At 42.5% G+C, this 14,268-nt stretch overlaps 1 protein-coding gene across 5 annotated transcripts in view; it reads left to right on the top strand.

The window, feature by feature from the left end:
- The window catches only part of cadpsa (Ca2+-dependent activator protein for secretion a), a 160,900-nt gene that overhangs the window by 69,133 nt on the left and 77,499 nt on the right, over positions 1-14,268 (top strand). For all 5 annotated transcript variants that reach the window (XM_070445154.1, XM_023993798.2, XM_070445155.1 and 2 more), the window contains exons 10-11: positions 1,641-1,707; positions 7,458-7,566. In XM_070445154.1, the coding sequence (XP_070301255.1) occupies positions 1,641-1,707; positions 7,458-7,566 (176 nt within the window). The remainder of the gene's footprint in view (positions 1-1,640; positions 1,708-7,457; positions 7,567-14,268) is intronic.

Below are 14,268 nucleotides of genomic sequence, written 5' to 3'. Positions count from 1 at the left end.
GTTAAACAGCCACACTAACATTTAGCGGCCGCTGCCAACATACTGACTCAACTCCAGCCACTTTAAAAATGGGAATTGATGGAAATTATGTAAAAATGTACCACTAGCCACTTAAAAATGCCACTTAATATAATGTTACATACCACATTACCCATCATATGTATTACTATCTATATCATCTACTGCATCTTGCATCTTTTAACATGTACACTACCATTTAATATGCCACTTTATGTTTACATACCCTACAGTACTCATCCATATTTATACCGTACTCTATACAATCTACTGCATCTTGCCTACCTGCGTTCTGTACCACCACTCATTCATATATTCTTATGTACATATTCTTTATCCCTTTACACTTGTGTGTGTATAAGGTAGTAGTTGTGGAATTGTTAGGTTAGATTACTTTTGGTTATTACTGCATTGTCGGAACTAGAAGCACAAGCATTTCGCTACACTCGCATTAACATCTGCTAACCATGTGTATGTGACTAATAAATTTGATTTGATTTGATGATCATGAGGAAGGTGAGGGATCAGCCCAGAACTACACGGCAGGACCTGGTCAATGACTGAGAGAGGCTGGGACCACAGTCTCAAAGAAAACCATTAGTAACACACTACCCGTCATGGATTAAAATCTGCAGCGCACGCAAGGTCCCTGCTCAAGCCAGCAATGTCCAGGCCCGTCTGAAGTTTGCCAATGACCATCTGGATGATCCAGAGGAGGAATGGGAGAAGGTCATGTGGTCTGATGAGACAAAAATGAGACTTTTTGGTCTAAACTCCACTCGCCCGTTTTGGAGGAAGAAGAAGGATGAGTACAAACCCAAGAACATCCCCAACCTGGAAGCATGGAGGTGGAAACATCATTCTTTGGGATGCTTTTCGCAAAGAGGACAGGACACTGCACGTATTGAGGGGAGGATGAATGGGCATGTATCGTGAATCTTGGCCAACAACCTCTTCCTCAGTAAGAGAATTGAAAGATGGTCGTGCTGGGTCTTCAGCATGACAACGACCCGAAATAGACAGCCAGGGCAACAAGGAGGGCTCCGTAAGAAGCATCTCAAGGCCTGGAGTGGCCTAGCCAGTCTCAGACCTGAACCCAATAGAAAATCTTTGGAGGGAGCTGAAAGTCCGTATTGCCAGCGACAGCCCGAAACCTGAAGATCTGGGAAGGTCTGTATGGAGAGTGGGCCAAATCCCTGCTGCAGTGTGTGCAAACCTGGTCAAAACTCCAGGAAACGTATGATCTCTGTAATGTAAGGAAGGTTTCTGTACCAATATATAAGTTCTGCTTTTCTGATGTATATCAAATACCTATGTCATGCAATGCAATTTAATTACTTAAAAATCATACAATGTGTTCTGATTGTTGTTTTAGATTCACTCCTCACAGTTGAATTGTACCTATGATAAAAATTACAGACCTCTACATGCTTTGTAAGTAGGAAAACCTGCAAAATCGGCAGTGTGTCAAATACTTGTTCACCCCACTGTATATTGGCCATAATTGTACACCCCCCCTCCCCCCACTTCTCCAGGACAAAATGATGCAACACAAAATGGAATATTGTAAAGCAGCCTCTGTAGAAAGGACAGTTGTTAAACCATTGCTTTTGTTTACTTAGGTACCTATGGGCTATTGGTAAAAATGTGTGGAAGAGATGGAAGAAGAGATTCTATGTCTTGGTGCAGGTAAGAACAAAATACTTACAACTAAATAACCATGGTCAGCACTAGCCCAATAAGTGATATGTTATGTGTTTTAACTGTCAAGCTGTAGTACGTGTCTTCATCTAGTTGACTGGGGTGATAAAGGTCTAATACAGTTCTTGTCAGAAGCTTTGTAGCTGTAGCAGCCATTTTTTGTGCATCATTTGGAGCATTATGCAGTCTCCTCTGTGTTCGGGAGGATATGTCTCAGGGCGAGGAGTTGACAGGCGATTGACAAACCAGAGTGTACGCTGGCTGGCCTAGCACTCGCAGCTAAAAGGGCCCACGGAATGCTCCTCTCACTTGCTCCCAGCTATACATACAGCATGTGACAAATACCGGTCAATAGACTGCCACTGTGTGTGTGGGTGTGTTTCTTGGAGAGAAAGGATGCTTGTTTGTTCATGACAGTGAGATGAAGTGTGTGTTTTTGTGTGACTGTTGTGTGTCAGTATGTGTCATAGAGAGATAGACATCATGCATGTCCTATGTTTGTGTATAATTTGATTTGTAAAACATTTTCTTGCTTTTGTTTTTATTATGTTAAGTCGCGTGTAAGTATTCAATAATCTATTGGTGTTATGTTGGACTCAAATGTATTTGTATGTTTGGAGATTGATGTTGTGATGAAATATGTGTTATTTCATAGTTTGATGTCTTCACTATTATTCTACAATGTGGAAAATAGTAAAAAATAAAGAAAAACCCTTGAATAAGTAGGTGTGTCCAAACTTTTGACTGGTACTGCATATGAAATATAAATTAATAATTTAAGTGAGAAACAAAATGTTTGTGTGTATTTCAAAGTTTGTTATGAGTTAGCTGTGTTAATTACTGTGGATGAGATTCACAATCAGTACTCTGTGATGTTCAACCCTCCTGTGAAATAACTTCATGAACAGCAAGTTCACATCAGCTGCATGCCAAATGTGGTGTGCACACCAGATGTGTATTTGATTATTATATTCTGTGTTTTTGAGTGGCCTGAATCAACTACTTCTATTGGAAGTATTTGAAAGTATTTTCTAATAATTTTATATAAATAGCCTACTATTTGACAGTATTTTCAAATACTATTTTCAAATACCAGGGTTAAATGCATGGGAGTGTATTTGAGTCAGGGTATTTTAATATTTTCAAATACATGCCAATACTTTCCATGAGTTTCCAACTACTTGTCTTTTCATTCAAAAAATTATTCTGAATACTTACTTCGAAATGCATGTGAAAGTAATTAGCAATTGAACCCAGGTCTGGTACACACACACACGCATGCTAAATGCCGTTTGATTGACATTTTCCATGATACTCATAAATAGCACAGCTTACACTGGGGGGTATTTATTTCAGAGATTAGTTTCCTGTTGAATTATTCATGAGTTGTTAATTACATGGCGTGAGTAGATAATTTACAGGGCTGGGTGATGGACGCTGGCATCACCCATGAAACATGGCAGCAACACGCCAACAACAAGTCATCAACAGTGTTCTACAGGTGTGCATCTGTCATAACTAAGACACTATGTAAACACGCTAGATGTGCCAGAGAACAAGAACGAGTCAGGGTTGAACATCCCACCAGGTGGCTGTCATGATGGTTCATGCCATGTAACCCCCATTCCTATGTGATAAGTCCCATCTCTCATCTTTCATACCCAGTGAAAGTGGAAAGCATCGCTATCAAAGCCGTCGAGCTCCGCTGAACCATCCCATCACGAGAAGCAAAAATGCCACACTAAACCTGTGAAACTGTGTTTTAACTAAATTAAGAGTCGAAGGATCACACTTATTGGCTTCCTCCCCAACCCCAACTCTTGCCACTCCCTCCTCCTACCCTCACCCTGTTCAGACAGAGTTAATCCTGCCTGTAGTGCTAGCTGGATAGTTGAGTGCCCTGCCATGTCCCTGCTCAACAGAACAGATTGGAGCCATAAACCTATTTTTTTTAATGCAAAGTGAAGTGTAATTATTCAGCAGTCTGGAGGCTGCCCTCCAACACAGCTGGCAGCAGCCACTCTCTCACTCAGCTCCCCTCTGCACTCTTAGTATTTCTCCCTCCCTCCTTCTTTCACTCTCTCTTTTCTTTTTCACCTCTCTGTTCACTTACCCTCTCTCTTGTGCTCTTTTCTCTCCCTCTCTCTCTCTCTCTGCTGCTGTGCACTAGCTCTGGAGTAAAGTTATTAGGCAGTTGATTATGACAACGTTCATACCCAGTGATCCCCTTCCTGACAAACAACCACATTGATCACATCTCTGGTCTGCCCTCCAGCCCCACCCCACCCATCAAACAATCCAATTTATAGACTCTCAACAATAACAAGGTTATAAGAGCAAAGTATGTAGGGTAATCAGGGAGCCAAGTCTTTTAGAATAATTTAACGGTCAGTTTGACAGCAGGTCAGCCAAACTCTGAGCCAATAGTCTCTCTCTGCCTCCTGCTCTGTGTCTGTCTGTCTCTGTGTCTATCCCTGTGTCTATCTCTGTGTCTATCCCTGTGTCTATCTCGCCTGGCCTAGACAGGCCCAAACTTTAACAGGCAAGGGGATGTAACAGGGAAGTGGTAGGAGAGAGAGAGAGACAGGCGAGGGGGTAGGAAGGAGAGGGGGAGTTCTGATGTGCCCCAGTGACGTCCCGAAGGCAAGTGGGCACCGTGAAGCTGGGTAGTGACACAGCGGCCCAGCGAGCTCCACCCGGGGCCTCATCAGTGCCCTGACAGTGAATCTCTGTTGTCATACAGAGGCAGGCTGCAGCCAGTGAGAGCTGCCACTTGCAGCAGAGGTGACAATGGCGCAGGATTGGCCGGGATCCGCGGGTTGCCGTGGCATGACTGGCACCTAGCAGTCAGGCTCCCATCTCTTGTGACAGGGTGTCACTCGTCTGTCCACGCTGAGTGACAGAGTCAGGGCCATAACCCCGCCCTGGCAACGGCCCCAGCAACAGCACCCTGACCACCCGCCTCCTTACTCTCTGATCCCCTCTCTCCACCTCTCTCTCTCTCCCTGTCTGTAGCAGAATAACATAATAATCCAGAATATCACTGAATCAGCGCTGGATAGATGCATACTGTACACTCACAAGAACATAAACACTCACTCTCTTCTCTCTCTCATCGACGTGAGTTACTTTTAAAGCATCAATGAAAACTCGCACCATGTTGCTGTTCATGGAAACATACAGTGCCTTCAGAAAGTATTCACACCCCTCGACTTTTTCCACATTTTGTTGTGTTACAGCCTGAATTAAACCTTTATTAAATTTAGATTTGTTTGTCACTGGCCTACACACAATACCACATAATATCAAAGTGGAATTATGTTTTTAGAAATGTTTACAAATTAACTAATAAATGAAAAGCTGAAATGTATTGAGTCAGTAAGTATTCAACCCCTTTGTTATGGCAAGCCTAAATAAGTTCAGGAGTAAAAATTTGCTTAACAAGTCACATAATAAGTTGCAAGTACTCACTCTGTGTGCAATAATAGTGTTTAACATTATTTTTAATTGACTACCTCATCTATGTACCCCACACATACAATTATCTGTAAGGTCCCTCAGTCGAGCAGTGAATTTCAAACACAGATTCAACCGTAAATACCAGGGAGGTTTTCCAATGCCTCACATAGAAGGGCACCTATTGGTAGATGGGTAACATTTTTAAAAAGCAGGTATTGAATATCCTTTCAAGCATGGTAACGTTATTACTTACACTTTGGGGTAGGCCATCATTGTAAGTAAGAATTTGTTATTAACTGACTTGCCTAGTTAAATAAAGGTTAAATGTAAAAAAATATATATATAAAAAAATGTATTACTTTGGATGGTGTATCACCATGAGGCCAGTTACAGAGTTTAATGGCTGTGATAGGAGAAAACTGAAGATGGATGTCACGATCGTTATGAGTGGACCAAGATGCAGTGTGGTATGGTTCCATCCTCTTTATTAGGTAGTGAGACTCAAAGAAAACAATAAATCGCAAAACGAAACGTGAAGCTACTATAGTGCTCACAGGCAACTATACATAGTCAAGATCCCACAAAGGGGAAATGGCTGCCTAAATATGATCCCCAATCAGAGACAACAATAAACAGCTGCCTCTGATTGGGAACCATACCAGGTCAACATAGAAATATAAATCACCTAGATGACCCACCCTAGTCAAACCCCGACCTAACCAACATAGAGAATAAAAGGCTCTCTATGGTCAGGGCGTGACAATGGATCAACAACATTGTAGTTACTCCACAATACTAACCTAATTGACAGAGTGAAAAGAAGGAAGCCTGTACAGAAGAAAAATTATTCCAGAACATGCATCCTTTTTGCAACAAGGCACTAAAGTAATACTGCAAAGAATGTGGCAAAGCAATTAACTTTTTGTTCTGAATACAAAGTGTTATGTTTGGGGCAAAAACATAGTGGTGGCTGCATCATGTTATGGGTATGCTTGTAATTGTTAAGGACTGGGTAGTTTTTCAGGATAAAAAAGAAACAGAATGGAGCTAAGCACAGGCAACATCCTAGAGGAAAGCCTGTCTCAGTCTGCTTTCCAACAGACACTGGGAGAGGAATTCACCTTTCAGCAGAACAATAACCTAAAACACAAGGCCAAATCGACACTGGAGTTGCTTACCAAGAAGACAGTGAATGTTCCTGAGTGGCCGAGTTACAGTTTTGACTTAAATCTACTTGAAAATGTATGGCAAAACCTAAAAATGGCTGTCTAGCAATGTTCAACAACCAATTTGACAGAGCTTGAAGAATTTTGAAAATAATAATGGGAAAATATTGTACAATCCGGGTGTGCAAAGCTCTTAGAGATTTACCCAGAAGACTCACATTTGTAATCACTGACAAAGGTGAATCTAACATGTACTCACTCAGGGGTGTGAATACTTACTTGTATGTAAATGAGATGTTTCTGTATTTCATTTTCAATAAATTTGCTAACATTTCTAAAACATGTTTTTACTTTGTCATTATCGGGTATTGTATGTAGATGGGTGAGATGTTTTTAAAAAATCCATTTAGAATTCCGTCTGTAACACAACAAAATATGGAATAAGTCAAGGGGTATGAATACTTTCTGAAGGCACTGTACATTGTCACAGTCTCTCCACCAGCCATGAACCAAGCTTGAACCAGCCCCTCTTCCCCTGGCTTGGCCACTTCATTCATCTAATTATAATGTGATTATCCTTGTATACCCACTCACACTCACACACATTACTGACAAGTGGTTCAAGAGTGGGCAACACAGCTGTCACTTACCCCTCCCATACTCTATCTCACACACACACACACGTTCACTAATGCATATACACACACATACACAGATTGTTTTCCCATATGCCTATCTTGACCAGCATCTGGTCACCATTTATGCCTGGTGATTGGCTCATTAACCCATTTATCCCGGTTGGTTATCACGAACAAGTGGTCCAATGCCTGGGTTAGTGAAAATGTGTCATCTGTGAGAGTTTAGGCACAATGGGGTTAAGGACAACTGATAAGATATTATGCTCTCTTCGTTATTTACCTGGTATACGACAATTGTATTTACATAGTAATTACTAAGCAGTTTACCAATTCTATAACATTTCTGGGGTCCCTGTACTCATTGGTATTATGCATTATTGCGAGAAGTACCAGGTAAATGGCAGCTGGAGTAGTACTATGAACAAAATGTACAGTAACTAATAGTAGCCCTCTGTCCCCTCTCTTTGTGGTGCAGGTGAGCCAGTACACCTTTGCCATGTGCAGCTACAGAGAGAAGAAGGCAGAGCCTGTGGAGCTGCTCACACTGGACGGCTACACTGTAGACTACACCGACCCTCAGCCAGGTAACACACAACTGGGGCTGTCAAACTATTTTTTTAAATGCAATCGGGTTAACCAATGGATTGTTGTGATTAATCACAATGAATCGCTAATTCAGAATTTGCTGAATTTGAGCTGTAATATAAGATTTTTTTAGACAACACACATTACAAGAATATTGATTGATTTTGTCCCAAGTAACAGTTAGCAAAATCATTTAATTTGACAAAGGACACTTTATTTAACCTCAATGTCAAATTGTTTTGACGTCACTGTTGTTTTTGATTATGTATTTTGGATGTTTTTAGTCTATTTTGACCGCTTTCAGACAATGCGATTAATCACGATAACCAAAAAATTGTGTACTAAAATTACAAAACGTTAGCTTGAGTTAACTGATTATATCAAGGCTCAGGCTAAGACCCAAATGCAGACACAGAAGGCAGACAGTATGAGTCTCAGAGTTTATTATAGTACAAGGGACAGGCAAATGGTAAATCAAGGCAGGTAAAGAGTCGTAATCCAAATCAGAGTCAGGCAGGTACAGGATGGCAGGCAAGATCAGGGTCAGGACAGGCAGAAAGGTCAGAACTGGGAGGACTAATCAAATATCATTTTATTGGTGACATATATGTTATTGCGGGTGTAGCGGAATGCTTGTGCTTCTAGCTCCGACAATGCAGTAATATCTAACAAGAAATATCTAATAAATTACACAACATATACCCAGTACACACAAATCTAAGTAGGAATGAATTAAGACTATATACATATGGACGAGCGATGTCAGAGCAGAACTGACTAAGATACAGTAGAATAGTATAGAAAAAAGAACAGTATATACATATGAGTTGAGTAATGCAAGATATGTAAGCATTATTAAGTGAATGAGATACTGTAGAATAGTATAGAAAACAGCATATTCACATGAGATGAGTAATGCCAGATATGTAAACATTATTAAAGTGACTAGTGTTCCATTCCTTAAAGTGGCCAGTGATTCCTAGTCTATGCCTATAGGCAGCAGCCTCTAATGTGCTAGTGGTTGCTGTTTAACAGTCTGATGGCCTTGAGATAGAAGCTGGTTTTCAGGCTCTCGGCCCCAGCTTTGATGCACCTCTACTGACCTCGCCTTCTGGATGATAGTGAGGGGAACAGGAAGTGGCTCAGGTGTGTTGATGTCCTTGATGATCTTTTTGGCCTTCCTGTGACATCGGGTGCTGTAGGTGTTCTGGAGGGCGGGTAGTTTGCCCCCGGTAATGCGTTGGGTAGACCGCACCACCCTCTGGAGAGCCTTGCGGTTGCGGGCGGTGCAGTTGCCGTACCAGGCGGTGATACAGCCTGACAGGATGCTTTCAATTGTGCATCTGTAAAAATGTGTGAGGGTTTTAGGTGACAAACCAAATTTCTTCAGTCTCCTGAGGTTGAAGAGGCTCTGTTGCGCCTTCTTTACCACACTGTCTGTGTGGGTGGTTCATTTCAGTTTGTCAGTGATGTGTATGCCAAGAAACTTGAAACTTTCCACCTTCTCCACTGCAGTCCCGTCGATGTAGAGAGGGGGGTGCACCCTCTGCTGTTTCCTGAAGTACACGATCATCTCCTTTGCTTTGTTGACATTGAGTGAGAGGTTATTTTCCAGGCACCACACTCCCAGAGCCCTCACCTCCTCCCTGTAGGCTGTCTCGTCGCTGTTGGTAATCAAGCCTACTACTGTTTTGTCGTCTGCAAACTTGATGATTGAGTTGGAGGCGTGCTTGGCCACGCAGTCATGGGTGAACAGGGAGTACAGGAGGGGGCTGAGCACACACACTTGTGGTGCCCCAGTGTTGAGGATCAGTGGAGTGGAGGTGATGTTTCCTACCTTCACAACCTGGGGGCGGCCCAGCAGGAAGTCCAGGACCCAGTTGCACAGGGCAAGGTTAAGACCCAGGGCCTCGAGCGTAATGATGAGCTTGGAGGGTACTATGGTGTTGAATGCTGAACTATAGTCAATAAATAGCATTCTTACATAGGTATTCCTCTTGTCCAGATAGGATAGGTCAGTGTACAGAGTGATGACGATTGCATCGTCTGTGGATCTATTGGCGCGGTAAGCAAATTGAAGTGGGTCTAGGGTGGCAGGTAAGGTAGAGGTGATATGATCCTTGACTAGTCTCTCAAAGCACTTCATGATGACAGAGGTGAGTGCTATGGGGCTATAGTCACTAAGTTCTGTTACCTTTTCCTTATTGGGTACAGGTGCAATGGTAGCCATCCTGAAGCATGTGGGGACAGCAGACTGGGATAGGGAGAGATTGAATATGCCCGAAAACACACCAGCCAGCTGGTCTGCACATGCTCTGAGGACGCAGCTAGGGATGTCGTCTGGACGGGCAACCTTGCAGGGTTAACACGTTTAAATGTTTTACTCACATCGGCCATGGAGAAGGAGAGCCCACAGTCCTTGGTAGCGGGCCGCGTCAGTGGCACTGTGTTATTCTCAAAGCGTGCGAAGAATGTGTTTAGCCTGTCCGGAAGCAAGATGTGGTCTCGGCGACGTGGCTGATTTTCCTTTAGTAGTCCATGATTGTCTGTAGTCCCTAACACATACGTCTCGTGTCTGAGCCGTTGAATTGCGACTCCACTTTATCTCTATACTGACGTTTAGCTTATTTGATTGCCTTGCGGAGTTAATAACTACACCGTTTATATTCTGCCATATTACCAGTCGCCTTGCCATTGTTAAATGCAGTGGTTCGCGCTTTCAGTTTCACACGAATGCTACCATCTGTCCATGGTTTCTGGTTAGGGTAGGTTTTAATAGTCACAGTGGGTACTACATCTCCTATACACTCCCTTATGAACTCAGTCACCATTTCCGTGTATGCGTCTAGATTATTTTCGCAAGCTATCCGGAACATATCCCAGTCCACGTGATCAAAACAATCCTGAAGAGTGGATTCTGATTGGTCAGACCAGCATTGAATAGTACAAAGCACAGGCACTTCCTGTTTGAGTTTCTGCCTATAGGATGGGAGGAGCAAGATGGCGTCGTGATCTGATCTGCCGAAGGGGGGCCAGGAAGAGGGCCTTGTAGCATCCCAGAAGTTTGAATAACAATGGTCAGGAGTCTTAGTAGTGCGAGTAGGACAGTCAATATGTTGATAGAATTTCGGCAGCCTAGTCCTCAGATTTGCTTTCTTAAAATCCCCAGCTACAATAAATTCAGCTTCAGGATATGTGGTTTCCAATTTGCATAAAGTCCAGTGAAGTTCGTTGAGGGCCGTCGAGGTTTTGGCTGGAAGTGGGATGTAAACGGCCGTGGCGATGACGGAGGAGAATTCTCTTGGAGATAATATAATACCCTTGTGTAGTCATAACATTCTGTATATTCCCCATGTCCTAACAGGCTGACTACACCGCTCGCGTCGCGTACGCGTCGCGTTGCAAAATAAATTTTGAAATATATATTAATCAATTATTGCACCCACACTGCTAGCGCGCACCAACGAGTGTCTGCGTTGCCAAGGGCTAAAATAGAAGTCAGTTCTCTTTCTGACGCAGATCGCGCTGCAAGTTCTGCCTCTCCCATCTCCTCATTGGTTTATAGTAGCAGGTACCCACGTGCCATCTCTTCATTGGTTATACCCACATGGGTGACTGAAGATGAACGAGGTCAGTGGAGGTAATGCACCTAATTTATGAAAGTTGGCAATCACAATATAAAGTTAAGAGAAGAAAGAGCCTGGAAGGATGAGCAATGACTAGAAACGATTCGGTTGACCGTTTTATGTGTGGATTATTTGGTGGAGTAGAGGACCTTGTGCATTTCAGGTAAAATAACAACTCAATGTTTATATCCCAGGACAAATTAGCTAGCAACAGCAAGCTAGCTAAATAGGACAAATTAGCTAGCAAGTGCAAGCCAGCTATCTAAATTGCCATAAATGTTTAATGCTTTTCGACCTGTCCCCAAATTAATATAATTGGTTCAGAGTTTGTTTTGATATTTTAACCTGCATGTCGTGATCGCGTTTGGTGTGGGGGGACAAAATACCCGCCGTCACTAAACCCCTAAAATAAAGCAGCTTAATTGAATTTTAAACCCCAAATCTATTTTGCATGAAGAAACAACCTGTCATTCATCAGAAACTTTGTGAATATCTGGGTTTTCCCTCTTCACAATACAGAAAGACTGCATTTAATCAGTGGACACCACTCGTTTTTATTACAACACACCTGTCATAATTGTTTTCTTTGCTAAAGTTGAGGTTTATTATTATTATTATTATTATTGCTAAAGGTACTGCATAGGTGTAAACATACATTTTGTAGCAAGAGATAGCACTTGTATAGATAGCCAAGAAAGTAGCAGAAATGTGTAGAAAGTAGTTTTGAATGCATTTTAATGAAGGGAAACAATAAGTCTTTAACTTTTTTGGCAACTTAGTGATATATTCTTATATACTGTACAATGAGGAATTCAACTACAAAATACTAGTCTTCTCCCATTTTTTTAACCATTGCCCCCACTAACAAGGTGTATAATCAACAACAATATATAAGAATAAAATAAGATAATAGATACAAAACAAAAACGTGAAGAACATAAATCAATCAACTCTAAATTGCACATGTAGGACAGTATGCAAGTGTGTGTGAATTGACTTTTCAGATGTATTTCTCACATGTGCAGCACATAGTATTTGTTTTACAGTCCTTTGGGGGGAAGAATTGGCATCTCCTCCTCTTGCTTGCCCCAGCTTCAGCCTCAGGTGGATCAGGGCAAGATTCAGCCCCCTGAACAGCTTTCACAAGCGCTGCATAGGCTGCTGTGCGGGGGAGGCGCTCCCTTCTTTGAATGTGTGGGGTTACAAGTACCTTTCCCAGCTGCGCCAGGAACACCCTCCTCTTGTTCCGCTTGTCAGGCATCCAGGTAGGGTTGATCTTGTTCCATATCACAAAGGCATTGTAAGAGGACACATCAATGATGTTATGAAAGATGACCAGGGGCCAGCCGGCAGTCATCCTCCTGCAGCTGTAAGTTACAATCACCTTGTCCAGGTTGTCCACACCTCCTTTGTTGTGGTTGTAGTCCAGGAAGATGGCTGGCTTCCTGTCCTCACAATCACTGATCTCAGCCGTTTTGTGCAGTGTGCTCAGCAGGACCACATTCTTCTTCCTCTTTGTGAGGTAAGAAACTAGAGTGGTGGTGGTGAAGGTAAACTTTGATGAGAAGGCCTCTCTCCCTCTTGTTGCGAGGAGGGCAGGGGGAGCTCAGGCTTGTTCTTTCTAACTGTGCCAACCATGGTGATCTTCCTCTTCAGGAGCTGCTGGCTGAGTTCAATCAGTAGCACACATGATCTAATTATTTTCTCTCTCTCTCTGTGTGTGTGTGTGTGTGTGTGAACTCAGCAAACAAAGAAACGTCCTTTCACTGTCAACTGCGTTTATTTTCAGCAAACGTAACGTGTAAATATTTATATGAACATAACAAGATTCAACAACTGAGACAAACTGAATAAGTTCCACAGACATATGACTAACAGAAATTGAATAATGTGTCCTTGAACAAAGAGGGTGTGTGTGTGTAAATGATTTTATAACTGCCTGGTCAAAAATTACCCTAAGACAATCTTTGTACCCTGGTGGTGTACAGCTTTCATGGAAATATGAAGAAAGGCGATGTTTCGCTTTTTCTAATGTTGGGGTCACTCTTGGGAAAGTAATCTAATTTCAAGTTGGAAAAATATAATTTAGTGGGTTTTCTCTGCTGTTAAATTAATTAAAGGTAATTTTTTACCTTTAGGCCAACACAATTGTGAGATATTCTAGGTCGGGTGGACAAAATGACTTGAGTTCCTCTATGTTCCTAGAATTACACCATGAGTCGCTAATCATGAAATACACCCCCCCCCCCCCCCCCCCACCCTCCTGCTTCCCAGAGATATTTATTCCTGTCTGCGCAATGTACTGAGAATCCTGCTGGATTTACTGACTCCGACAGAGACATGTTTCCGTGAAACAAAGTATGTTACAGGCCCTGATGTCTCTCTGGAAAGAAATCCTTGCTCTAAGCTCATCAACTTTATTATCCAAAGACTGAACATTAGTGAGTAATATACTCAGAAGCGGTGGGTGGTGTGCGCGCTTCCTAAGTCGAACCAGCAGGCCGCCTCGAGTGCCTCTCCTCCGCCTACAATGTTTTGGGTCGGCCTCTGGAATAAGTTAATTTTGTCTGGGAAGAGTGAACAAAGGATCTGCTCCAGGGAAGTCATATTCCTGATTGTAATACTGATAGTTCTGGTGAGTTACCGCCGCTCTAATATCCAATAGTTCTTCCCGGCTGTACAGTAATGGCACAAAACATTTCCTGAGCTAATAATGTAAAAAATAGAACATAAAAAAAACAAAATACTGCAAAGTTTTCTAAGAGCTAGTCGTGATGCTGCCATCTCCGTCAGTGCCATCTTAGGAAAAACAAAACTATAGCACAGGAAACACGGGAACACGCTGGTAGGACTTGACGGGACAAGACGAACTGGCAACAGACAAAGAGAAAATGCAGTTATATATACATAGGGGATAATGAGGGGAGATGGGAGACACTTGGTGGGGGTGGAGACAAGCACCAAAACAGGTGAAACAGATCAGGGTGTGACAGATTAACTCTGACAGCCCTACACACAAAACATGCACATGACCCTCAGGCAGGTAAGATAATCACAATCTAGCTTTACAGTGCA

The sequence above is a fragment of the Salvelinus sp. IW2-2015 genome, linkage group LG1, assembly GCF_002910315.2.
Source record: "Salvelinus sp. IW2-2015 linkage group LG1, ASM291031v2, whole genome shotgun sequence".
Classification (NCBI taxonomy): domain Eukaryota; kingdom Metazoa; phylum Chordata; class Actinopteri; order Salmoniformes; family Salmonidae; genus Salvelinus; species Salvelinus sp. IW2-2015.
Note: the sequence above shows the minus strand (reverse complement) of the source record. Positions and strands in the feature narration are given on the sequence as shown.